Source organism: Lontra canadensis, unplaced genomic scaffold (assembly GCF_010015895.1).
Source record: "Lontra canadensis isolate GAN:19392208 unplaced genomic scaffold, GSC_riverotter_1.0 scaffold66, whole genome shotgun sequence".
Classification (NCBI taxonomy): domain Eukaryota; kingdom Metazoa; phylum Chordata; class Mammalia; order Carnivora; family Mustelidae; genus Lontra; species Lontra canadensis.
The window spans coordinates 4186172-4209752 of record NW_022631060.1 but is presented as its reverse complement, the minus strand read 5'-3'; the positions used below and the strand labels follow the sequence as shown (position 1 = coordinate 4209752).

Here is a 23581-nt window from a genome sequence, read left to right as displayed (position 1 = left end):
AGCTAGATACTGGGGTGTAATGAAAGCCCCCAAGTCCCTGCACCCACAAGCCTCAGTTCACCAGGGAGATGACCCCCAAAATCACACCTGCGCTCAAATGTAATATTGCAGCTATACCATGTGCATGGACAGTGAAGGGACTGACTCCTGGGATGGTCGTGGAAGGCAGCCTGCAGGGGGCCACATGAGGAAGCAGAGACGGGGGATGATTGGGTGAAGCAGGCAAAGAGGGGAGGAAGAGAGAGCAGGAACAGCATATGCAAGGGCTCCTGCCGGCGGGATGGAAGCCCCCCTCCGCCACCCCCCCAGCGCGAAGGTCAGAGATTATTCATGTGTCATCAATTCCAAGACACTTTCTTGCTCCCACTGAAATCTCCCAAGTCTGGTTACATGGTAGAGTTGTCTCCCGGCTGGCCACAGTCCTAACAGAGTTGTCATTGCCTGCACGCTCCCACACTTCAGAAGCAGCAAACCCTGCAGAAAGGGCGTCGGCAGCTCCAAAGGAAGCCCTGGAGGCAAGAACCAAGCCAGCACTCCCTTAACCCCGGGACTCAAAGGGTGCGAGGCCCCAGGGAAGAGAACCAGACTTATCAGTACAGCTCCCCTAGCGGATGTCCAGAGCGAAGCTGGCTTGAGACAGCTCTGGGGCTGCGGGCTTCAGGGTTGTCTGATGGATCGTTGGGGTGGGCTGCGCTCCAGGACTCACCATGGCTCACAGGGGAGGTGGTGGCGAAACACATAGACATCGCGCCTCTCCGAGTCTAAAGGGGAAGGAGTTTTCCGAATACCGTAAACCAATTTATTTTGCTTCTATTTTCCCTTTTATGTGTGCCTCCGAATTACATATGAGAATTTCTGTCTAAGTCATAAAGAGCTCCTTCGGGAAGTATAAAATAAAGGTTCTAGTGATGAGAGAGACTTGGGACATAGTCAACCGGTAGCATTCTTTTTTTCCCTGAGTGGCATCTATTTTTTTTTTCAATGGATGACATCTCACATTTGATGAAATATGGGGTAACAACAACCGTGGCACACAGGCTTACTGGCAGCCAGTCATGGTTACAAAAACTTCGTGCTTGGGACATCTGAGTGGCTCAGTCGGTTAAACATCAGACTCTTGCTTTCGGCTCAAGCCATGATCTTGGGGTAGCGAGATCAAGCCTGGTGTCAGACTCCGCTCTCAGCACAAAGTCTGCTTGAGATTCTCTCTCTCCCTCTCTTTCTAAAATAAATAAATAAAGGGGCATCTGGGTGGCTCAGTGGGTTAAGCCTCTGCCTTCGGCTTGGGTCATGATCTCAGGGTCCTGGGATGGAGCCCTGTGTCGGGCTCTCTGCTCACCGGGGAGCCTGCTTCCCCTTCACGCTCTGCCTGCCTCTCTGCCTGCTTGTGATCTCTCTCTCTCTTTCTCTGTCAAATAAATAAGTAAATCTTTAAAAAATAAAATAAATAAATAAATAAAATCTTTGGGGAAAAAAGTAAAGAGCACCAAGGAGGCACTTTGGTTAAGGATCTGCCTTCAGCTCAGGTCATGATCCCAGAGTCCTGGGATCCAGCCCCACATCGAGCTCTCTGCTCTGCCGGGAGTCTGCTACTCCTTCTCCCATGCCTACTGCCCCCCTCCCTGCTTGTGCACCTTCTCTCTCTGTCTCTCTGTCAAATGAATAAAGTCTTTTAAAGGCCCAGAGAAGTTATGAACTTGCCCAAAGTCCCACAGCTATTAAGTGGTAGAACCAACTAAAGGAAGGCAGTGGGGTCGGCATGTAAAGAGCAAGGAGTTCATGGCCACAGCAACCCAGGTCTTACCCAGCAATGGGGAGGTGTGCAGGCATGTTAGCAGAAGAGCTCAGCCACTGTTCCACCCTCCTGAGACCATCTAGAAACGCTGAGAATCCTCTAGGAGAGTTGTTAGGAGGATTCCATGAGCTGGGGCCCAAATGAAGCGTTCACTAAATGGTCCCCCGTGTGGTTGTTATCTTTAGTATTAATAAGATCAACGGTCCATCCAGATTTGACCCCCAGTGGATTTTAGCTTCTATTTGCAGCCCTGCCCCCCAAGGACTCCCGCCCAGGAAGTCCTCCCAGAGCGCCAGCTCAGGGTTAGCCAAGCACGGTGACAGCGCCTGATCCCTCGGAGGCCCAGGGCCCCTGCCTTGCTCAACACCTCCCAGGCACACCCTTCCTCAAGCCTCAGGGGCTGGCACTGTGTCACCCTATGGCTTTCACACCTGTCACTCCCCCACACGACCGGCTGCGCCTCAACCTTCTTCTCTGACTTGCTTCAGCCAAGTCAGGCCCAGGGAGGCTCTGGGGAGAGTGGAAGGGAGGGCCGGGCCTCCTCAGCAGATGACAAAGAGATCCCGGGTGTCAAGACTCGGTTAGCCATTGAGGGATGTGTGTCAGGGTCTAACAGTGGTCCCTGGCCTGTGACGAGATTTTTCCCTTGAAAATTTTTCTCAGACACATGGTCAAAAGTGTCAAGAGCGCGGAAGGAGGGGGCGCCTGGGTGGCTCAGTCAGTGGGGCGCCCCTTGACTTTGGCTCAGGTCGTGGTCTCAGGGTCCTGAGATCGAGCCCCGCCTCAGGCTCCCTGCTCAGTGTGAAGTCTGCTTGAGGATTCTTTCTCTCCCTCCCCCTCTGCCCCCATCACCGCCCCCCAATAAATAAATAAATAAATAAATAAATAAATAAAATCTTTTTTAAAAAAGAAAGAGTGCGTAAGGATAGAGAAGAAATCAAGTCTCTCCCTCATGACTCCCAAGCCCTCCTTTTTGCTCCCCATGCTAGCATGTTCTGTGTCCTTTCGGAGATGCAGCTGCCCATGTCTGTCTCCACACACAGGGCTGTGCTCCTCCACCCTTCTCGAAATATTCTACAGTCTGCTTCTTTTCCGTTCAGAACCGCTGGCCTCGGCCTTTGTAACGGCTGTGTGGTACTCTGCTGTGCTGCTAGTCCATCATCATTTAAACTGTGTCTCGCTGACAAATATTTTAAACGTTTGTGGTGCTCTAGTGACTGCCTTTCTCATGTATCTTTTTCTGGCAGGTTTTTTTTTTCTTTTTAAGATTTTTATCTATTTTTCTGGGGCGCCTGGGTGGCTCAGTGGGTTAAGCCGCTGCCTTCGGCTCGGGTCATGATCTCAGGGTCTTGGGATCGAGTCCCGCATCGGGCTCTCTGCTCAGCGGGGAGCCTGCTTCTCTCTCTCTCTCTCTCTCTCTCTCTCTCTCTCTGCCCGCCTCTGCCTACTTGTGATCTTTCTCTGTCAAATAAATAAATAAAATCTTAAAAAAAAATTTTATCTATTTTTCTATTTTGAGAGAGAGAAAGAAGCGCACACAAGCGTGTGAGGTGGGGGCAGGAGGGTTGGGAGAGGAGTAAGCAGAACAGCACTGGGCTCCAGGAGCGGAGCTGGATACAGGGCTCGATCCCACGACCCTGATACCATGACCTGAGCAGAAATCAAGAGTCTGACGCTTCATCAGCTGAGCCCACCCCCGCCCCCGGGCACTGCTCCGGTAGTTTTAAGGGAGTTCAGTTTCCACTACGCCAGCATGCGGATCCAGGAGGCAGGCAAGGAGCAGCGAAAGACAGACAGACAAATGGACAACATAACCAATGGCAGTCTCCTCCCTCGTGGCTCAATTTCCCCATCTGCATGGGTTAAGAGTAGGAGGGACACCATCTCCTAGTTCTCTTCTGGTTTTGAATTCTCTGGATAGCCCCGGTCTGACCCCAAAGGCCAGAGAGGTAGGAGGGCCCTGGAGTCTGGGAAAGCAGAGCTCAGGGCGGCCAGGGCAAGGCGTGGCCAAGTCCAGCCAGAGCCTGGGACCAACCAGGTCAGAGGGCAACTTCTGCCCCTTGCCTGCAGCAGGGCCAGAGCCCCACAGGGCACCCCTGTAGTCTGGCCAGGGCCCAGTTCCCTAACCAGAAGGTTCAGGGCCCCAAGCTCAAGAATTAAAAACAGAAAGACAGTTTCCAGGAACTTTTGGGCACCTGGGCTTCTGGTGTCTTATCTGGGGGACTCCTTCCTCCCCACCCAAGTGCTAAGAAGGGGTGGTTTGCTGACCCACCATTTGGGGGTAGAAACAGTAGAGCCAGAGTTGGGCAGGAGCAGAAATGCTCCATGGCGTGGCCCGAACCAGCTGCCCAATGGAAGGAGGCAGCAGGAAGCCAGAGCCAGGGAGGTCGGGACCCAGGGCCACCTGCCCAAGGCTGGGCCAGGTCCCCAGGGACTCAGGGCGCCACCTGCAAGACGTCCCGGCAGCTGAAGAGAGCAGGACACTGCACAGCCTCCCACACCTGACACCTGGTTTGCTCTCCCCAGAGCGCCCTCACACTCCTCGGGGGCACCCGCCCTCCCTCACCCTGACACTCTTACCAAGGCCCAGTCCTCCAGGCAGCCTCCACCCAGAGCCCAAAGAGTCTTTTAGAAATACTGACTCATGAACCTCTCCTGCTTAAAAACCCTCCAGGGACTTCTCCCTGTGCTTTCAGTCAAGTTCCAAGCCTGCCCTGCCAGGTGGGCCCAACTATCCCCCCAAGCTCAACCCTGACTCCTCCTCATGACCTCTGTCGCTGAGCCCTCCCTGCTTCCTCAGACTCCCACCCTGGACCCCTTCAAATTTGCTGTTCCTCCAACCTGGAACTCCCCCACACAAGCACCCTCTCTCTCCCCACCGTCTGGCTCCTTCTCACCCTGCTGGTCTTCCTGCATGGCCTGTTTCTCGGAAAAGATTTTCTCTTTTCTAAAGCAGACCCCAGGGGCACCTGGGTGGCTCAGTCTGTTAAGCGTCTGCCTTCAGCTCAGGTCATGATCCGGAGGGTCTGGGATCGAGTCCTGCATCGGGCTCCCTGCCCAGCGGGGAGTCTTCTTCTCCCTCTCCTTCTGCCCCTTCCCCTGCTTGTTCTCTCTCTCAAATACATAAATAAAATCTTTTTTAAAATAAATAAATAAAATAAAAAAATAAAGCAGACCCCCATCATTTTCCCTCCTAGACTTACTCAGCTCTGCTCTGCATTTTCCCTCGTCCCCACGGTGCTGAGCCACGGAGACCACGATGATGAAGAAACTGACACACAGAGAGGTTAGTCCCTTGCTTAAGGCCACACAGGCAGGAAAAGGTAAAGCCAAAAGACAGAAGTCAGCCAAAGTCCTGTTTTTGAGCAAATGAATCCCTATGTCAGAGGTAAGGAGAGTGAGGCTCAGAGGGGTGCAGGGGTCAGTAAAATGACCGGCAACCCCAAAAGCTGCATCACCTTCCCTGTTCCCCGCTGCCTTGGGGGGGGGGGACAGTGGGAGAGCAAGGCTGGAGCCCAGCACCCGGTTAGCGAGCGCAGGGAGAGCGGCGCCAAGCCGGGCTGTTGCCAGCCTCCCTCATAATTAAAGACACACGCATGAAAGACAGTGCCAAGATACCATTAAATGCCCATTAAGCTAGCAAAACTAAATCCAGAGGGTAAAGCCCGGATTGGCACGTGGCGAGGAGAGAAACACACGCGCACATCACTGATGGCTGTCACGATGGCCTCGGAGTTTCCAGAGACCAATAAAACCTCCAGAGCCCAGTAAGCCAACACTCCAGCATTGGGGAACACGCCCCACGGAAGGTGCCCAGGAGGAAACGTAAATAGAAAGTCTCTGAAGCCACCCCTGGCCAAATACCGGAGCCACCCGGATGTCTACCGAGAGAACCAGTTAAGCCGGGGGCTTGTGGACAAAATCCCCCAATCTCTGCCGCCACATGGGCCGCTCAGCTCAGACCTGGCTCCCTTGCTCACCTTTAGGCTTTGGCAAGGCTGTTCCCAGCACTTAGAACACCCTTCCCACCTCTGTTCACCAAGCTGTCCTCTGGTCACCTTTCAGCCCGCACCTAAAGCCATTCCCCCTGCCGTACCCCACGGCAAGGCAGGCTAGTGGCCAGAGTCCTTCTGCCATTCCCCAAACACCCCAACCTGAGCTGCCCTGTCCCGGCTCCCCCTCACACACTGCAAGCACTCATCGGGGGTCTGGCACCTGGAGTCCCGTCTGGTGGTGGAGTCTGCAGGGCCCGTGCCTGGCATGCTCATTGCTGGGCTTTGGGGACACCGCTGGTTGCAAGACACTTGATGTGACTTCAGGGGCATGGGGGTGGGCAAGCACAACTCTCCAGAAGTCCGAACACGCCTTTCATAACTAGGATGGGCCCATGTGTGTCACTCATCTTGAGAAGTCGCTGAGATAACTACAGCCCAAGGTCTGGGCCAGGAATGACAGCACCTCTCCAACCCTCTCCTTCTCTCAGAAGCTCAGGTCTGACACCCTAGGGCCTGGCCAAGACTCCCCCCAGGGACACTTTCCCAGCTCCTTAACCTGCAAGGCTTCAGGTGCCAGACAATGTATGGAGAATCCTGGGGACCTACACACAGTGGATAAAAAGAGTCACTAGCCCATTATACTGATAAGGAAACTGAGGCCCAGAGAGGCATAGACATCGGAATCACAGATAACAGGACTGAGGTTTGACTTCTCTCCTAACTCCTAGTTCCTTTTTTTTTTCTTTCCTTCTCTTTTTTCAAGATTTTATTTATTTATTTACTTATGTGGGAGAGAGAGCGCTCACAGAGAGGGGCAGCAGGAGAGGGAGAGAAAGGGAGAGAACCCCAGGCAGGCTCTGTGCCCAGTGGAGCTGGATGCCGGACTTGATCTAATGACCCCGAGATCGCAACCTGAGCCAAAACCAAGAGTCAGACACTCAACTGACTGAGTCATCCAGGCGCCCCTCTAGCTCTTTCTCTACCCACGCACAGACTGTGTGGTGGAGAGCAAAGATTCTTTGTTTCTTTTTCTCTTTATAACCATGTTTTGGGTTCTTTCTGCGTGCTAGGCACTGTGCCCAGGGCTTTACATAAACTCTCATTGGTTCCCAGCAGCCCTGTGAGGTGGGCTGGATTATTCCGACTATAAAGATGAGGGAAGGGGCGCCTGGGTGGGCTCAGTGGGTTAAAGCCTCTGCCTTTTGCTCAGGTCATGATCTCAGAGTCCTGGGATCGAGCCTCGCATCAGGCTCTCTGCTTAGCAGGGAGCCTGCTCCCCTTCCTCTCTCTCTGCCTGCCTCTCTGCCTACCTGTGATCTCTGCCTGTCAAATAAATAAATAAAATCTTTAAAAATAGGGACGCCTGGGTGGCTCAGTTGGTTGGACGACTGCCTTCGGCTCAGGTCATGATCCCGGAGTCCCGGATCGAGTCCTGCATCGGGCTCCCAGCTCCACGGGGAGTCTGCTTCTCTCTCTGACCTTCTCCTCGCTCATGCTCTCTCTCACTGTCTCTCTCTCAAATAAATTTAAAAAAAAAAATCTTAAAAAAAAATTCTTTAAAAATAAATAAATAAAATAAAGATGAGGGAAGTGGGGTCAAGGGAAATGAAAGACTGCCCAAGGTCACCAGCTTCTTGGTTGCGGGTCAGGATTCACAGTCTAGTGGTCTGAGCCCAAAGCCTGGTGACCCCACTCTGATGTGATGCGTCCCAGGCAGGGGTGGGGGTTCACCTGGGATCTCTGGGAGGACTTCAGGGGATGCCCTGCAAACCCTTAAAAAGCATGGTGTTCACATGTGCCACTGTGCATACATATGTGCAAATGTACGTTTCCTTTTTTAAGTGATTTTTTAAAAGATTTTTTCAATTTATTTATTTGACAGAGGGAAAGCAAGCAAGAACAAGCAGGGGAAGCGGCAGAGGGGGAAGCAAGCTCCCGCCGAGCAGGAGGCCGATGCAGGACTCAATCCCAGGACGCTGAGATCGTGACCTGAGCCCAAGGCAGCCGCTTAACTGACTGAGCCACCCAGGTGCCCAATGATGTGCATTTTCTAAGGAAAAGGGCATGGCTCTCAGCTGCGTTTCAAAGGAACTCTTGACCCAGAACTGCTGATGCTGAGTAAAACCCTTGGCCTCCCAGATCAGATCTGCTGTGCCCTTGGGAGGGTCAGGACAGGTGGGTGAGTTTTAGCTGGAGATGTGTTGTGTGACTGTCTCAGGGTCTGTTTTAACATCAGCCCACCAACAGCCCGGGAAGTTCATGCCCATGGCCCTGCCATGGACAGTTCCAGGCTTCCAGAACCCACTGCTCCAGGCCCCTTTGCCCTGGCCTGCCCTGCCCTCTCTCTACCAGCCTGAAACACACTGTGTCCACCTGGGAAATGAAACTCTGCCAGATTCTCTTGCCACGTGACCACTGATCTCGGGCGATCGAGTATCCAGAGCAGCCCCAGACACTACCACCCACCCCACAAGCTGATGACTCCCATCGTGCTGACCCCAGGGGCCACCCAGGCCCTGGGAGCCCCCTCATGCCAAGAGGCCCAGTCAATGGCAACAGGACCCTGGAGGGGACACTTCCTCTCAGAGGCCTTCCTGGGCCTCAGTTGAAGAGGCCAGGAGTAAAAGAAAGAGAGGCTGCTGGGTGGCAGCGGCCGGGACCCAGCTTGCGCTAATCGCAAGGAGGTGCCAGGGGGCACAGTTTCTGCAGGGAAGAGGAGGAGGGCACACGGCCCATGGGGGAGCTGGTGGCCGCTGACTCCCGCACTCTCTCCCTGCAAGCCTCTCAGGCTCACACCCCCCAGGATCATCATGAGGATTTTTACTGCACCTGAAGAGGCAGCTCCAAGCACCTGCCCTCCCTCAGACAAGGAGCTCCATGGGGGTATCTGGGTGGCTCAGTTGGTTAAGCATCTGCCTTCGGCTCAGGTCATGGTCCCGGGGTCTTGGGATGGAGCCCCGCATCGGGCTCCCTGCTCAGCAGGGAGCCTTCTTCTCCCTCTTCCTCTCTCCCTGCTTGTGCTGTGTCAAATTAAACTAAAAATTAAAAAAAAAGACTGTGAGCCCCTAAACACAGCAGGAGCCAGTAATCGCTTCCTGATGCCAAGGGCAAGGCTTCCCAGGGACAAAAGGCAGAGGCCAAGGGCAGGGCCTGCAGCTAGCAATGGCCTGCAGCCCAGACCATGCTGGCCGCCCTGACCCCCAGCCCTCACAGCATACCCAGACCTGGTCAGGCCTCACCGGCATCTTCTCCCCCAACCCCCATCAGCTCACCCTTCAGCCTGGCCCAGGTAGGGGGGCACCCAAAGCCAACACTCCTACCCTGAGGTTTATGGTCTACGTGAGGTCAGCCAGCACCCAGCGACTGATGCAGAAGTCCTAGCTGCAAGCCAAGCTCGCGTCTTCCTAGGGCCCACTCCCTCGGCACAGACGCTCCTTCCCTTGCTCTTCAGATCACTGGTTCTTCCCCAGCCTCTATGGTGACGGGGACGTTTCATAACACTTCATTCAAAGGCTCTATCTCCTTAATGAAATCAGCATCCCCCGTTAGTACCCCGTCAGCCCCTGCCCACTACCCTCACAGATGTGACTGTCCTATGGCCTGGCCCTCAGCAGATCAGCAACTCAAAACCAAGGAGGCTGGCTCAGTCAGTTAAGAGCTTGACTCTTTTTTTTTTTTTTTAATTTTTTAAAATATTTATTGACAGAGAGATCACAAGTAGGCAGAGAGGCAGAGAGAGGAGGAAGCAGGCTCCCCGCCGAGCAGAGAGCCCGATGTGGGGCTTGATCCCAGGACCCTGGGATCATGACCCGAGCTGAAGGAAGAGGCTTTAGCCCACTGAGACACCCAGGCGCCCCAAGAGCCCGACTCTTGATTTCGACTCAGCTTATGACCTCAGGTTCATGAGATGGAGCCCTAGGTCCTGGCTCCAGCCTCGGCAGGGAGTCTGCTTCTCGCCCTCTGCCCCTCCCCCACCCCCCAATGCACACACATACTCTCTCTCTCAAATAAATCTTAAAAAAAAAAAGAAAGAAAAATCAGGGGCGCCTGGGTGGCTCAGTGGGTTGAGCCTCTGCCTTCGGCTCAGGTCGTGGTCTCAGGGTCCTGGGATCCAGCCTCACATGGGGCTCTCTGCTCGGCAGGGAGCCTGCTTCCTCCTCTGTCTCTGTCTGCCTCAATGCATACTTGTGATCTCTATCTGCCCAAAAAAAAAAAAAAAAAAAAAAAGTCTAAAAAAAAAAAAAGAAAGAAAGAAAAATCAGGGGCGCCTGGTGGCTCAGTTGTTAAGCGTCTGCCTTTGGCTCAGGTCATGATCCCAGGGTCCTGGGATTGAGCCCCACATTGGGCTCCCTGCTCAGCGGGGAGCCTGCTTCCCCCTCTCCCACTGCCCCTGCTTATGTTCCCTCTTTCCCTGTCTCTGTCAAATAAATAAATAAAATCTTAAAAAAAAAAAAAAAAAAAAAGGCAAGGACTAACTGTGAACCAGAACTGTTTATTGCAGAAATTTGGTCACCATTCCCGCTTGGTAGCCCCCGCTGAGGCTGGACTGGGCCCTCTGTCCAGGGCTGGGCAGGTGAAATGGAAAAGCGTGGAAGGAGTTTGGGCCCAGGGCCTCAGAGCTGTGACAGGATGTTGGGGGCCAGGCTGCAGGTGAGGCCCGTACCATCTGGCTCCACATTCAAGGACTTCACTGTGCCATCCTCTATGACCATGGAGAACCTGCCAGAGACACTGGGTCAAGGGCGTTGGGCAGTGCCCTCGGGTTAAGTATCCGGCTCTTGGTTTCCACTCAGATCGTGGAAGAGCATGATCATGAGATCGGGGTCTGCACTCGGCGTGGGGTCTGCTTAAGACTCTCTCTCCCTCGGGGGACCTGGGTGGCTCAGTCGGGTAAGCATCTGCCTTCCGCTCAGGTCATGATCCCAGGATCCTGGGACTGAGCCCCACTGCAGGGGGGAGGAATTGGGGGGGAGGGTTCCTGCTCAGCAGGGAGCCTGCATGTCCCTCTGCCTCTGTCCCTCCCCCTGCTTGTGCTCTATCAAATAAATAAATGGAATCTTTAAAAAAAAAAAAAATGACTTTCTCCCTCTCCCTCTGCACACTCACGCTCTCTCCAAAATAAATAGGAAAATCTTTAAAAAGAGAGCGCAAAACCAAGCCAATTACAGCGGCCGGGCCTGGAGACAAGGAATGGAGATTGAAGGGGTGGCAGGGGAACCCCACCGAGGACCCTCCCGCTTTTACCTCTTGAGCCGATGATTTCCAAAGAGAGACACCAATGAATCATCTAATAGCAAATCTGTCTCCTAAAAGGAAAACCAGAGACAAGGCTTAGAAACTTCTGGAACAGACCAAGCCCCTCCCCCACCAGTTGTTCCCTTCCAAGTTCCTGCATCCAAGGCCTGGCAAAGGGACCACCCTATAGGGTGGGAGTTGCAGGGGTGCACTCACCTTCCCAAAGGCCCCAGTGGGGTCAGCCAAGAGCCTAACCTAAGGAGAAAGTAAAGGTCAAAGAAAAATCCCCAGCCTGGCCTGGACCCCCTGCAGGACCCATACCTCACCTTGCCTCTGGCGTTGTGAGCTCGTCCCCACTCTTCAGTCACGAAGACATCATTAACACTCAGACAGGCTACCACCTGGACCCCCCTGGCCTTCAGAGCCTCAGCCTGCTCCACAAATCCTGGCAGGTGGGTCTAGGAGGGGAAACAGAGGGTTAACAAAGAGATTAAATGCCTCGGCTCTGCAACGCCTTCCCTTTATCTCCAGGCCCTCCTCACTTCCCTCTCCAATATCTTTGATCAATTAGAAATGTGTCAGCCAGTTCCTTTTGGCCTTGGCGGCAAGGAAGCTCGGATCCAAATTTGAGTGCTCTGTGGTCACTGTGAACTTCCCTTGGACGTGACTGTACTTTATTTACCCAAGTATCTCCCACAGCACCAATCAGCAACAGTAGCAATAACAGATGTTAGATTTAATTACAATACCCTTTTCTCCTACATTCCTGGCCCCATGACCTTTTCACGGCCACCGCATTTTTCTGAAAGTTCTTGTATGCTTTGTTTTGTTTTGTTTTTTAAGATTTTATTTCTTTAATTGACAGAGAGAGGGGGAGCACAAGCAGGGGAAGCAGCCGGCAGAGGGAGAGGGAGAAGCAGGCTCCCCAACTGAGCAGGGAGCCCGATGCAGGACTCGATCGCAGGACCCTGGGATCATGACCTGAGCCAAAGGCAGCCGCTTAATGGACTGAGCCACCCAGGCGTCCTGCTGATAGGCTTTGTAACTGTCACCACAGCTACACGCTCTCGTTGCAAGCCACCCTAGGACTCAGTAACAATACAGACATGCACACAAAATTCCAACTGCTAAGTCCCAGAAGGGCAGGTCTCACCTTGGAACAGCCGGGGGTAAAGGCCCCAGGGACTCCAAACAGTACCCCCTTCTTGCCCTTGAACAGCTCTACCAGGTTCACCTTGTTCCCAGGCTCCCCTTCAAAAACCACCACGGAAGGGATGGCATCTCCCACCTAGAGGGAATGACTTGGTAAGGAATGACTTGGTTACTCTGGAACGAGCAAAGGGACTAGATAAGGAGATAAGGAGTAGGGGAATGAGGGAGTGGGTAAGGAGAAACCAAGGAAAAGGTGTTAAACCAGACCAGGCACCTGCTCCTAGTGCAGCAGAGTGGACAGAGTTGTAATGTCCTAACCTGTCCAAGTTTCCAGAATTCCCTCCCGGCCGCCTTCCCCTCTCCTCGAACCACCTGGTTCCTCCACACCCTCAGGTTTCAAGGTGGCCCCGATTCCTTTTACCAGTCTGTTGGTGACCACAGAAAATGGGAGAGGAGGCCTCTCTGGGTGTCGCAAGAGGTTGCATAATCAAGGAGTCTATTTCTCACCAGAAAGAAGTGGGACAAATGGTCAGGAAAGGAGAGGCAGGGGATCTCTCTGGGAGTGAGGAGGAGACCCTGACAACAGGGAGGGAGAGAACCCTGGTCAGGTCTGGTGTCCAGCCCTCAGGAAGAGAAAAAGAGAGAGAGCAGAAGATGGAAAAGTTGGGGGGGGAAGGGCATTAAACAAAAGGCATCTCTCAAAGGGATTGGATTAGTCTAGCTGGGAGTGTGTGAGGGTTTCATGGAGTCACAGGACATACACGAAAGGAGGGCAAATCAGGGATTGGGAATACGATTAAGCAGGAAGAGGAGCAGGTCTCAAAAGGGTGTGGAAGGGGAAGGGAGGTGGTTCCCAGGATCCGGGGATCGTTCCAGATGAAGGGATGAAAGACTCAGCAGAAAAGTGGGAATTAGCCACGGGAGAAGTGGAACGGGGGAGACACAGTAGGGCTTTAGGAGAAAACACTTGCTTCAGACCATGGGGTGAAGAAAGATGCCCAGGAATGTAACAAAAACATACAGGACAGTATGGGGGGAGGAGCTCGTATGGAGATTGAAAAGGGGTCTTGTGGTAAAGGAGATGGTTCCAGAAGGCGGAGGCCATGGTATTCAATCGCCTAAAAATGGTGGAGATGCATCACGCATAGTGGCAGTACAAAGGGTGAAGGCTCGAGAGAGCCTTGGGGGCTGTCCAGGAGGTAAGGTACGAGTCCCGAAGATTGGCGAAAACTGGGGAGGGAGCAGCCACGGGGGTGCGGGGGCTGCCGAGGGGATGAGGGAGAACTGCGGGAGGAGCCCCTGGCAGGGTGGACAGGGGTCCGGAAGGGCAGGAAGGAGGATGATTCTCCCCAGACAAGCAGGACGGAGGGCACTGGGAAGACTGGCTGGATGGGAGCTCAGGCCGGTCCCGGCCAGCGGTCACCTTGATTGGGGCCATGGCTGAGGCGGCGCTTCTGAAACCGTAGGCCCCTCCAAGCGTCCACTCCCTGCCTGGTTGCCGGCACCCGCCTGCTCTCGACGCCGCCGCTGCTGCAGACTGGACGGCTGCTGCCAGGGAGAGCACCGAGCCTGCCCGACGACTCAGGACCCGCAGCTGAATAAGCCGCACGCCCATCCTAGACCGCGCAGCCGTTCCGCCCTAGCGTCGGAGCCGCGGCAGGGGGCGGGCCTGGTGGGAGGAACCCAAAGCGAGTCTCCTCTCCGAGAGGCGGAGCCACTGCCGGGCCCGCCCCCGGCGAGGCTCCTCAACTGCGCAGGCGTAGGGGTGCGTGCAGGGGCGGAACTTCTGAGGCGCTCGGCTTATTTACATTTGGGGCTGGACCAAGAGCGCAGTTACGAATGGGCGGGGCATTCGGTAGCCGCACAACTTATTCACGTAGAAGAATGGGGTATCGCTGTTGTGAAGCGCCTAGTTTACGGATTCCTGCAATGTTTCTTTTCCTTAGCCGGAAGCGAGGGGCGGGAGACGATAGTGTCGGGCCTCTGTGGAGGAGAAAAACTTGTTTATTTTGCATACAGCGCAGGCCCCTGCATTGCGGCTGCTTTACGTATGATGTGTGTATGTCAGTGTGCATGACTTGTAGCTAAAGGAAACCACCGGGCCTGCGCCGTCGCCATCTCCCGCCGGGACGCTTCCGGTAGGAGCGCGTGATCCGACCAAGCTCCTCAAATACCTCTACTCCGGCTAGCACGAGAAGTTCCAGCATGTTCGCCAGTTCCGCTCCTCCGAGCCGTCCAATAGGACGAGAATGGAGCGGCCCCGGAAGTGACGCAGCGGACTTTCTGCCTCCTTCCGGTTCCGGCTTGCGGGGAGCGCGTTGCGGCGACATGAAGCTGCTCACCCACAACCTGCTGAGCTCGCATGTGCGGGGGGTGGGGCCCCGTGGCTTCCCACTGCGCCTCCAGGTATTGGCCGGGGGCAGTCTCGCGCCCGTCTCCTGAGCGGAATGGGGGAACCAGGCTCCTGTCCCTAACAAAACCCCTCCTCCCCGCAGGCCACCGAGGTCCGCATCAACCCGGTGGAGTTCAACCCCGACTTCGTGGCGCGTATGATACCCAAGGTGGAGTGGGCGGCACTTCTGGAGGCGGCGGATACCGTGAGGACCCTCCCCCACGCCCGTGCTCCCCCGGGGGGGGGGGGGGGGGGGCGGGTAGAACCTGGTCTCAGAGCAAGAGGCGGGGTGCCCAGAGCTGATTTAGGCCTTTGCCCACAGTTGCATCTGGTCGAGGTGCCCAAGGGGCCGATTGAAGGGTATGAGCATGATGAGAAATTCCTGAGGCAGATGCACCACGTGCTGCTGGAGGTGAGAACCAGCCCGTTGCTTGCTTCTCTGGCCATCACAGCCGCAGGCTGCCGGTGCTCAGCTCTGTTCCCCTCTCCTTCCCCGCCCCCCCGCAGGTGGATGTGCTGGAGGGCACTTTGCAGTGCCCAGAGTCTGGACGTCTGTTCCCCATCAGTCGCGGAATCCCTAACATGCTGCTGAGTGATGAGGAAACCGAGACTTAACCGCGCCAGGCACTAGTTTTTCAGTCTGTAACCACGAATGGTTTTATGTATAATATGTTTGTGAGGTCTGTCTTGTATCCCCAAACCTTGACCCAGTGACACACGAAACACAGTGTTCTTGAGCTCGATATATTTCTTTTTCTCATTAAAGGTTCAAAACCAAAAGCGGTTTCTCTTTGCAGCAAATATACATTAAAATAGAGTCTCTGTACAGCCAAAGGCTCTGGGCCCTGGCTTGCCCTATGTCCCTGCACCTCCCTGGCCAAACCCAAAAATAAATATAGTGTTATTGCTCTGCAGGGCATAGAGGCAGTGCTCTCCCTAACCCCCCAAGGAGGCTGGGTGGGAGCTGATGGGGGGCCCTGGCCACCCCAGGGGTCCAGGGGCTGGAGCCTGCTTGGAGTTATTGCTTTAAGGGGGGGCAGTAATGCCCAATGCAAATGATGAGGAGAGGAGCGAAGGGGGCAGGGGCCTTTGCTTTCCAAATCCCCCTCTGCTCTGGAGAGGGGGTTGGATTAAGCAGCAGCAAAAGCATCACCCACTGGGAGACTGTGGCCTCCACTCCCTTCCCTCCCTGAGATCAGGCTTCTGCCCCCCCACATGTCCCCTGCAGCCCCCTATGGCTTCCGCAAGGCCCCCTACACTCTGGGGGCACGTTATGGCTTGCAAGGGGCAGCACTGTGCCCAGAGCTTGGGCGAACACATTCCCAGCTTCTAAGACCCCCTGGGAGAGGGGAGGGGAGGGCGTAGGGCCCGCTCCCAGGGGCTGATGGTATTGCCCTGGCCCTGCCAGCAGGCTGTGGCACTGCCCGGACCCCAGTTCTGCCCCCTTGGGGCTGACCCCATACTGGGCGGGTCCTGCCAGCACCCCCACCCATGCCCACCCCTTGCCTCAGTCCATCATGGCCTCGAGCATCTCCAAGAACAGCTTGTGCATGGGCACCTTGCCCTCCAGCTTCACCCCATAGAAATGGGCCAGCACTTTGCCCGCTGTCTGGCGAAGGAGTGGTAGTGTGAGCAGCAGCCTGCCTGCCCGCCGCCGCTCAGCACCCCCTCCGGGGCCCGCCCGGCCTGCTTCGTACTCCAGTAGGGCCTCGTGTAGAGCTTCGCGCAGCTGCTCCACAGCCTCGGCGTCCTCGATGTGCACAGAGTCTGCAAGGAGAGAGAACGCTGTGGACACAGATGGTCTCCAGAAAAGGCAGAGCCCCCAGATGCTTGAGCATTGCTGGATGTTGCCCAAGGAGGAGCCAGACACGGACTGGAGGGGCTGACCCAGGCACCACTCTCCACTCCTGCGCATGAGCCAGGGCCCCCCACTTTCTCCCTCGACCGTGGCCCCCTTTGCTCCTCCCCATCTTCCTTCCTACTAAATGGTTCACTTTTCCATGTAAGGATGGCCCTAGAGCTCAAAATCCTACTTTCGGTTCCCAGACCTGCCCTTGCCTTCTTTGGGACTTTGAACAAATCACTACTCTTCCCTGGGCCACAGTCTTCCTTGTCTCCCCAATGAGACTGGGCCACGGCCAGGGTGAGGACCTGGAGGGCCTCGAGGAGACACCCGTCAGCGTCCGCCCAGGCTCACCTGAATTGGCAAGGGCCAGGGCCTTCAGCAGGACGTACTCCTCGCGTTCCAGCCTCAGGGCCTGCAGTCGCCGCACCAGCTGCAGCAGTGCAGCCCCCAGTTCCCCCAAGCCAGCGGCACGTGCCCCCTCCTCATCCAGAACCAGGTCCTCCGCGAACGCCAGCTCGTCCTGCAGTGGCAGTGAGCGCTGGGCCACACCCAACACCAAGACCTCCATCCATACGCTCTGCAGGACTGACATCTGGTCAGACAGTGACAGTGACGAGAAGCCTGGAGGAGGGCAGTGGGAAGCAGACCTGGCTGAACGAGTTCACCAGGGCCGGGCCTGGCCTGCAGAGGGAAGCCCCAGATCACCTGGGCCCTTTACCTGGGATGCTCTTGGCCCAGCTGATGGTGACCACAATCTCTCGGTCAAAGAGGTCACAGAGGGTAGCCACAGCTGGGAGGTGTCCATCGGGGCCCGCCGGGTCGGGCATAGCGTATAGCTTCTCAGGCTCAACCACCAGCAAGTGGGACACCAGTGCATTCACGGGGGCTGCCGGGACAGATGGAGGATGCCCTCGAAGTCATCACCTCAAAGGCCCCTTCAGGGTCAAGCACCTTCCGTAAATTAGCCATCACCCCTGCCCCAACCCCATGGCCTTCTTAACAGCCACTGGCCAGCCAGGCTTGGACACTTCTCTCCGGGAAGGGCTCCTAATATCTCCCCAGGAAAGCAAGTCCATGGACAGGTTTCTAGTGTGAGAAAAATCTTTCCCTGGTCCCAGGTGTACTACTCAGGGACTGGTTAAAAAAAAAAAAAAAAAAAGTATTTTCAAAAATATGCTTTCAGGGAAATGTGTTGGGAACAGACGAAGGGCAAACCGGGTTCCCAATGCCCACGCTATCCACTCGGGATGACTGACACCGAATGGGCCTCTCGTGTCCCAGCCCCATCCCAACCCTAGAGCTCCCAGGACCCACAGCACTCACCGGTTTTCCGAGGGCCTCCGGCTACTGCCAGGGGTCCAGCAGGGAAAGAGCCCGGGAAGGGCAGCGGGTCCACCTCCGGCCGCCGCTTGTACTTCTGTCGCCCACCTCGCACGCGGTCCAGACGTACTCCTTGAATGGCAGGACAGGGCTGTGTCCCTGCGGCTGGGGGCAGCTTGCCCTGCGGAGCCCCCAACCCACCCCACCCAGTCCCCCATCGCTGCCCGCAGAAGGCCCCAGGCCTCGGCTACCCCCTCCCCGTGCTCCGTGAGCCCCTGCCCAGCGCTCACCCTCCTTGAGCATGCCCACCCGCAGGCACTTGGTGAAGCGACAGGCCTGGCAGGCCTTGCGTCTCCGCTTGGTGATCTCGCACTCGTTGGAGGCCGGACAGCTGTACTCGATGCTCCCTGCCGAGAAGAGACAGGGCTCCAGTGGCGGCCTCCCAGGGTCCGGAGGTGGCCCAGAGGACAGGAGGGCCCTCACTCGTCCCGGGCAAACGCAGGTCTGGGGTCTGGGGAGAGCAGGAGTGCCCTGAGCAGGGCAGGGAAGCCTAGGACCGTGACGGAATGGCCTCTGGGCTGGGGGCTCCTGACTGCACCCAGGGAGTCAGGCTGATCCTGGCCCCAAGCCTCTTGTCATGCCACGTCTCTGGGCTCTGTTCTCATCAAGGCCACAGCAGCTTCCACAGCACTGCGCCGGTCGTCCGTTTGTGCCCTCCTCTTACTTGGCATGAAGGAGCATCTGATGCCATGATCATGTCCTGCTCCCACGCACAATGGGACACCTGTCATCCTTTGCCTCTAGGACACCACCTCCTTCCAACTCAATGGCCACTCTCATTCCTGTGCGTCCCCACTGACTCCTTCCATCGAAAGACCCAATCCAGGGCCGCCCGCGGACCTCGTCTCCTCCAGCTCACTTTCCCGGTGAGCTCACCGGTCATGGGCCTTCCGGTTTCTCTCAGCAGAGCTGCGTGAACTCGACTCACTTGCCACTGCCTCAGCATCATGAAGGTCTAGAAGGCGTGGCAAACTTCACCTATCCGAAATGGAGCCCACGACCTACCACTCCGAACCCTACGACTCCGTCTCTCCAGTGGCTCAAGCAGAAATCCAGAAAACATCTTTGATTCTTCTCTTATACCCAAATCCAGCCCATCAGCATGGCCTGGCCTGCTTTACCTCTGCCCCATGTCCAGATGCTGACCCACTGCGCCCCGAGTCACCATCACCCCACCTTCTCACTGACCTCCTCCTCTGTCCTTTTCTCCTTTGTTAACGACAACACAGGGGCCAAGACAACCCGTCCAGCCCAAGTCAGATCCCACCCCTCTCCTGCTCCAAATCCTCCAACGATGTCCCTTCTCAGAGTAAAAGCCCAGGCCTGTGAGGCCTCCAGTCCCCAGCTTTTCAACCTTTCTCCCCTCATCCTCTCACACTCTGTTCCTCACACAGACCCCAGGCTCAGGGCCCGCTGCTCCCTTACCTCCTTCTGAGCTCTGCTCCCAGTCACCTCAGGGAAACCCCCCCTGACCCCGCAGTGAGAATGTCAGGGCTCCTCTGCAGACTTCTCTTGCCGCCTGCCCTGCCTGCCTGATAGTTTCTCACCAGCTCTCAGCACGCCTTGAGCCGCTACACACATACTTACTTCTCTTACCATCTGTCTTCCCCCTTTAGCATCTGCTCCACGAGGGCCAGGACGGCCGAGCGCTAGGAACAGGGACTGGTATGTAATGGCCGCTGAATGAACATGGGGTTGCCCTCCCAGCCTCACAGGGCTACCGGCAGAACCGAATGACACAACCAGCCAACATGCCCTTGATACACTCCTCCTATACCCTAGGTATTCAGGACTGTGCACGCAGCTCAAGACACCTCCTCCAAGAAGACCTCCAGAGCCTCCAACCCAGCCAGGTTCCTTGGCACACATCCCTTTCCTCCCTCTCCAGCACTTAAAACAGCTGTACTACAACAGTTCTGTACGAGTCATTGTTTCCTCTCTCCCTCCGCTAGAGTATAAATGGCTTAGTCCCAGCTACGTCCACAGGCCTGGAACAGTGGTCAGGACAGCAAAGCACAGGTCTGTAAAGAACAAGGGGTCTGGAGGCTGCCTGGGGCCCATCCTGACACTACCTCTTAACCAACTGTGTTAACCCCTCAGTGTTCCCATCTATAAAACTGGGATAAAAACAGGACTTCTGGGCACCTGGGTGGCTCAGATGGTTAAGCGTTTGCCTTCAGCTCAGGTCATGATCCTGGGGTCCTGGGATCGAGACCCACATCAGGCTCCCGGCTCAGCGGGAAGTCAGCTTCTCCCTCTCCCTCTGACTGCCACTCCCCCTGTTCATGCTCTCTCTCTCTCTCTTTGTAGCTATCAGTCTCAAATGAATAAATACAATCTATAAAATATAAATAAATATAAATAAGCCTTCCTACAAAGATTCCTAGTAAGAATGAAAGGGAATGTCAGGGTAACATGTTCCACATGGTTCACAGCCCCCAGAAGCTCAATAAATGATTACAATCTGTGGCTAGGGCTCAATAAAGATTTGTCAACAAAGCTGACAGAGAAGGGGTCCAGGGTGGGTAGGAATGCCTGGGCCTGCTAGTTCCCTGGCCTTCAGAACCATTAGAGAGCACAAAGGGTTTTAGAGCAGTGGGTGTTGGCCAAATCAAAACCCACTGCAATGTCACAATCGGTCGGGAGCCATCTGTCCGAAGTTCAGTTATAAGTAATAAGCAGAGGCAGCAATCAACCCAAGTTCAAGTCCAGCTTCTGCCACCTTCTGCCTGTGGGACTTGAACAAAGTTTTAAAAAACCTTCCTGGGCCTCAACTTCGGTCACAGCACTGGCCACCTTATGGGCAGCTGGGGAATAAGATCACGGACACAGAGGGCACCATGCCTGACACGGGGTTAGCACTCAAGGAATGTTCTCCAAAAGTACACGTTATCACCCCAAAGCAAGCAGTGTTTCCTATAAAAACACAAGTAACAGGCGCATCCCAAGTAATGCTGATTACATCTCCATCCCGCTCACTCAGGTTTTGATATGTGTTCCTGAGTGAGAATTCAGTAATAGTCTTTTTAAAAGTCAGGTGCTGAAATATGAGGCAGCCCCTCTCAATTACCCATGAGAACCTGCCTTCCGCTGGAGCGGCTTCGGGGAAATCCACCCAAGGGGGGGTGGCAGGGGGTTCCATGCTGCTAAGAGAGTTCAGCAGCTGCCAGAAGCAAGAACGAAGTTGAGAAGCAGACAGAGGCTGCTTCCAATTTTTCGGAGCCACTGTGGAAGGTGCTAGGTCTCTAGTACCCAGAAACCTAGGCTTCCCGAGCCCTCCCTCACATCCCACTCCCAAGCCATCAACATATCCTGGTGGCTTTATTTAACTTTTCAGGGAAATTGCACTCCCAGGTGGGAGGAGGAACTTGGGAACCCCAAGTGGTACTGCCGCCGCTGTCTACTGCCACCCGGCAGAGCACCCACCGGGTAGAGGTAGGCCCAGAGGGCAAAGGGCACAGGAGCACGGTGGGGGCTCACCCTGGATGGTCCTCTTGAAGAAGGCTTTGCAGGCCTCACAGGACGCCACGCCATAGTGGTAGCCGGAGGCCACATCCCCACAGACCAGGCAGAGGCGTTTGGGGAGGGAGCTGAGCACCAGCTTCCCACCACCCTGCTCACCAGGCCCAGCCCCCTCCCCATCCTCCTCTTCCTTGTGGCCTGGGAGGCAGCGGGTGGGAGCTGGGCCAGGCGCCAGAGCCACGGGGGGCTCGGTCTCGGTCTCCGAGGAACCCTTTGGGCTGTCGGGGCTGGCTGGCTCTGCCTTGATGTAGAGAGGCTCAATGCCCACCACCTGGCTGGACATGGCGCTGGTCACCTGCAGGGAGAGACCTGTCGGGTCACAGGGAAACACTGGGATGGGGGATGGAGTCCCAGTGCCACCCTGGTTGCCCAACCCTGGGCCTAGGGCCAGGCTTCCAAGCTCATCAAGGGGGAGGGAAGGAGAGCAGAGTCCAAGGAAGGGCTGCCCATGAAGAAGCCTCCCCACAGCTGTTGCCATGGGAACAGAGTCTCCAAAGCCTCCAGGGCCAGTAACTGACAGCAAGGTCTTCCACTTGGGAACCTGGGGGAGGCCTGGAAACTCCCTACTCCCACCCGGGCCAGGGAAGAGCATAGCCTTAGTCTCCAAGTGACCTTCAACCCCATCTGGAATGCCCAGCCCCTAGAGAGATACCTCTCAATTTTCTTCAGATGTTGGGGACCTCGATGATTGCCCCCTCACCTGGGCATCCTCCATTCAAAAGCCCAAAGCAGGCACACAAGGGCCGGTGGTGGCTTCACACACTCCCCCTCACCTGGGTCCTCAGGTGTCCTCACCGGCTCACACACGCTCACTCTCTACTGGGCGCTCACACAGGGACTTCCCCAAGCCCAGGCTCTCCCTCATGCTCCCCTTCGTCTTCACACACTCCTGCCCAAGTGCACAGCCCATAAACAAAGTCACACTCGAGACTCACAATCACACACACTCACTCCCAAACACACCGTGCCCCCACACTGACACACAGACACAGACCGTTGTGGAAACACTCAGAGCCTTTCACACCTGACACAGCCTCCTGCCCCGGCATGCCAATCCCAGGCCCACCGGAGGACGCGGCTCCACCTCCTTACACCCCACCCCACCCGACCCCCGACCCCCGCCAGCGCATTCACTCTTACACTCCAGCCGCCCGCAGAATCCTTCACCTCGGGGGCGCCCCGCCCCCCCAACCTGCGCACACCTACGGAAAGTTGCCTAAAGTTGCTGCGCCTCCCCTCCCCCTCCGCCCGCGGGGGACCTCTATCAGGTTATCAGGAAGTAAATGGGGAGCGCCGAGGAGGAGGAAGTTCTCCCCTGCCGGTGCGATGACCTTTGACCCAGAGAGGAGGGTGGCCCAAGGCCCCTTCGAGCGCCCCCACGTGGTCTTCAGAGCCCCTTCTCAGACAGTGAGCCCTCCCTATCTTCCACCCAGGCCCGCCCCTGGGACTTCGACTTGCTCCAGGTGCCGGATTGAACCCTGCCCTGGGACTGGATCCGAGGCCCGAGCCTGACCCCGGCCGGGACCTGAAGCCCGAGCCAGAACCGGCCCCTGTCCCAGGCCGACGCATTGAGACCTCAACACGGGATCCCGCCCAGACCCTAGCCTCGTCGGGCCCTGGACCCGGTCCCAACCGTGACCCGGGCTGGACCTGGAGCCGGACCCCGCCCGGAGCCCGCCCCACCCCCGCCCGCCTCCCAACCGCGCTCGCACATGGCCCCCGCGCCCCGCCCGTCCACCCCCCCCCCAGCGGCGCTCCCCTCCGCCCCCGGACCTGGGGCTCCGGCAGGGCTGGCGGGCAGGCATGGGGGCCGAGCGGCCCGGAGCACCGGGGTGAGCCTGGGGCCGCAAACGGCCCCTCCTCCGCCGCCTCCTCGGGCCGCACCGCCCCGCCGCGCCGCGTCCCCTCACTCGGCGGCGCCGCCGGCGGCTTGTAGGACACAAAAGGACATCGCGGCCGCTTCCTACTCTGCTTCCTCCAGCTGACAGCGGGGGTGGGGCCGGCCGTGCGCATGCAAAGCAGGGGGCGGGTCTCGGCGCCCTATGCTAATCAGACAAGCTGGGCGGGCAGCGCCTGCGTGCCCGGACCAGTCAAGGCGGAGCCAGCGAAGCCAGGGGGCGGCCCCTCATGAAGGTCCCGCCCATCGCCGCCGAGTAGAAGCGGTGCACTAGCTGAGGGGGCGGGGCCAGAGGAGACTTGGGAGAGGCTCCGAGAGGGAGTTGGAACCAGGAGCGCTCTTACGTAACGAAGGAGGCGGGGAGCGC

General features: G+C 56.5%; 3 protein-coding genes across 5 annotated transcripts; 1 reads left to right on the top strand and 2 right to left on the bottom strand.

Moving 5' to 3' along the window:
- Positions 1-10262: 10262 nt before the first annotated feature.
- Positions 10263-13817, bottom strand: PRDX5 (peroxiredoxin 5). Its single transcript, XM_032879369.1, has 6 exons — positions 13601-13817; positions 12179-12313; positions 11352-11483; positions 11242-11280; positions 11035-11096; positions 10263-10509 (listed from the first exon to the last, which is right to left on the bottom strand). The coding sequence occupies exons 1-6, from the start codon at positions 13790-13792 to the stop codon at positions 10404-10406; spliced, it is 666 nt and encodes a 221-aa protein (XP_032735260.1). The 5' UTR covers positions 13793-13817; the 3' UTR covers positions 10263-10403.
- Positions 13818-14447: 630 nt separating this feature from the next.
- Positions 14448-15349, top strand: TRMT112 (tRNA methyltransferase subunit 11-2). Its single transcript, XM_032879368.1, has 4 exons — positions 14448-14583; positions 14673-14774; positions 14892-14981; positions 15077-15349. Exons 1-4 carry the CDS (start codon positions 14506-14508, stop codon positions 15182-15184), a joined length of 378 nt encoding a protein of 125 aa, XP_032735259.1. The 5' UTR covers positions 14448-14505; the 3' UTR covers positions 15185-15349.
- On the bottom strand, positions 15300-23303 carry ESRRA (estrogen related receptor alpha). 3 transcript variants are annotated; one of them, XM_032879358.1, is made up of 7 exons: positions 23091-23303; positions 21276-21612; positions 18026-18142; positions 17739-17867; positions 17134-17301; positions 16767-17036; positions 15300-16336 (listed from the first exon to the last, which is right to left on the bottom strand). In XM_032879358.1, exons 2-7 carry the CDS (start codon positions 21598-21600, stop codon positions 16077-16079), a joined length of 1269 nt encoding a protein of 422 aa, XP_032735249.1. In that variant the 5' UTR covers positions 21601-21612; positions 23091-23303; the 3' UTR covers positions 15300-16076. The 3 variants fall into 3 exon arrangements, with proteins under 3 accessions (XP_032735249.1, XP_032735250.1, XP_032735251.1); XM_032879359.1 differs by lacking the exon at positions 23091-23303 and adding an exon at positions 22520-22909; XM_032879360.1 differs by lacking the exon at positions 23091-23303 and adding an exon at positions 21970-22151.
- Positions 23304-23581: the final 278 nt, after the last annotated feature.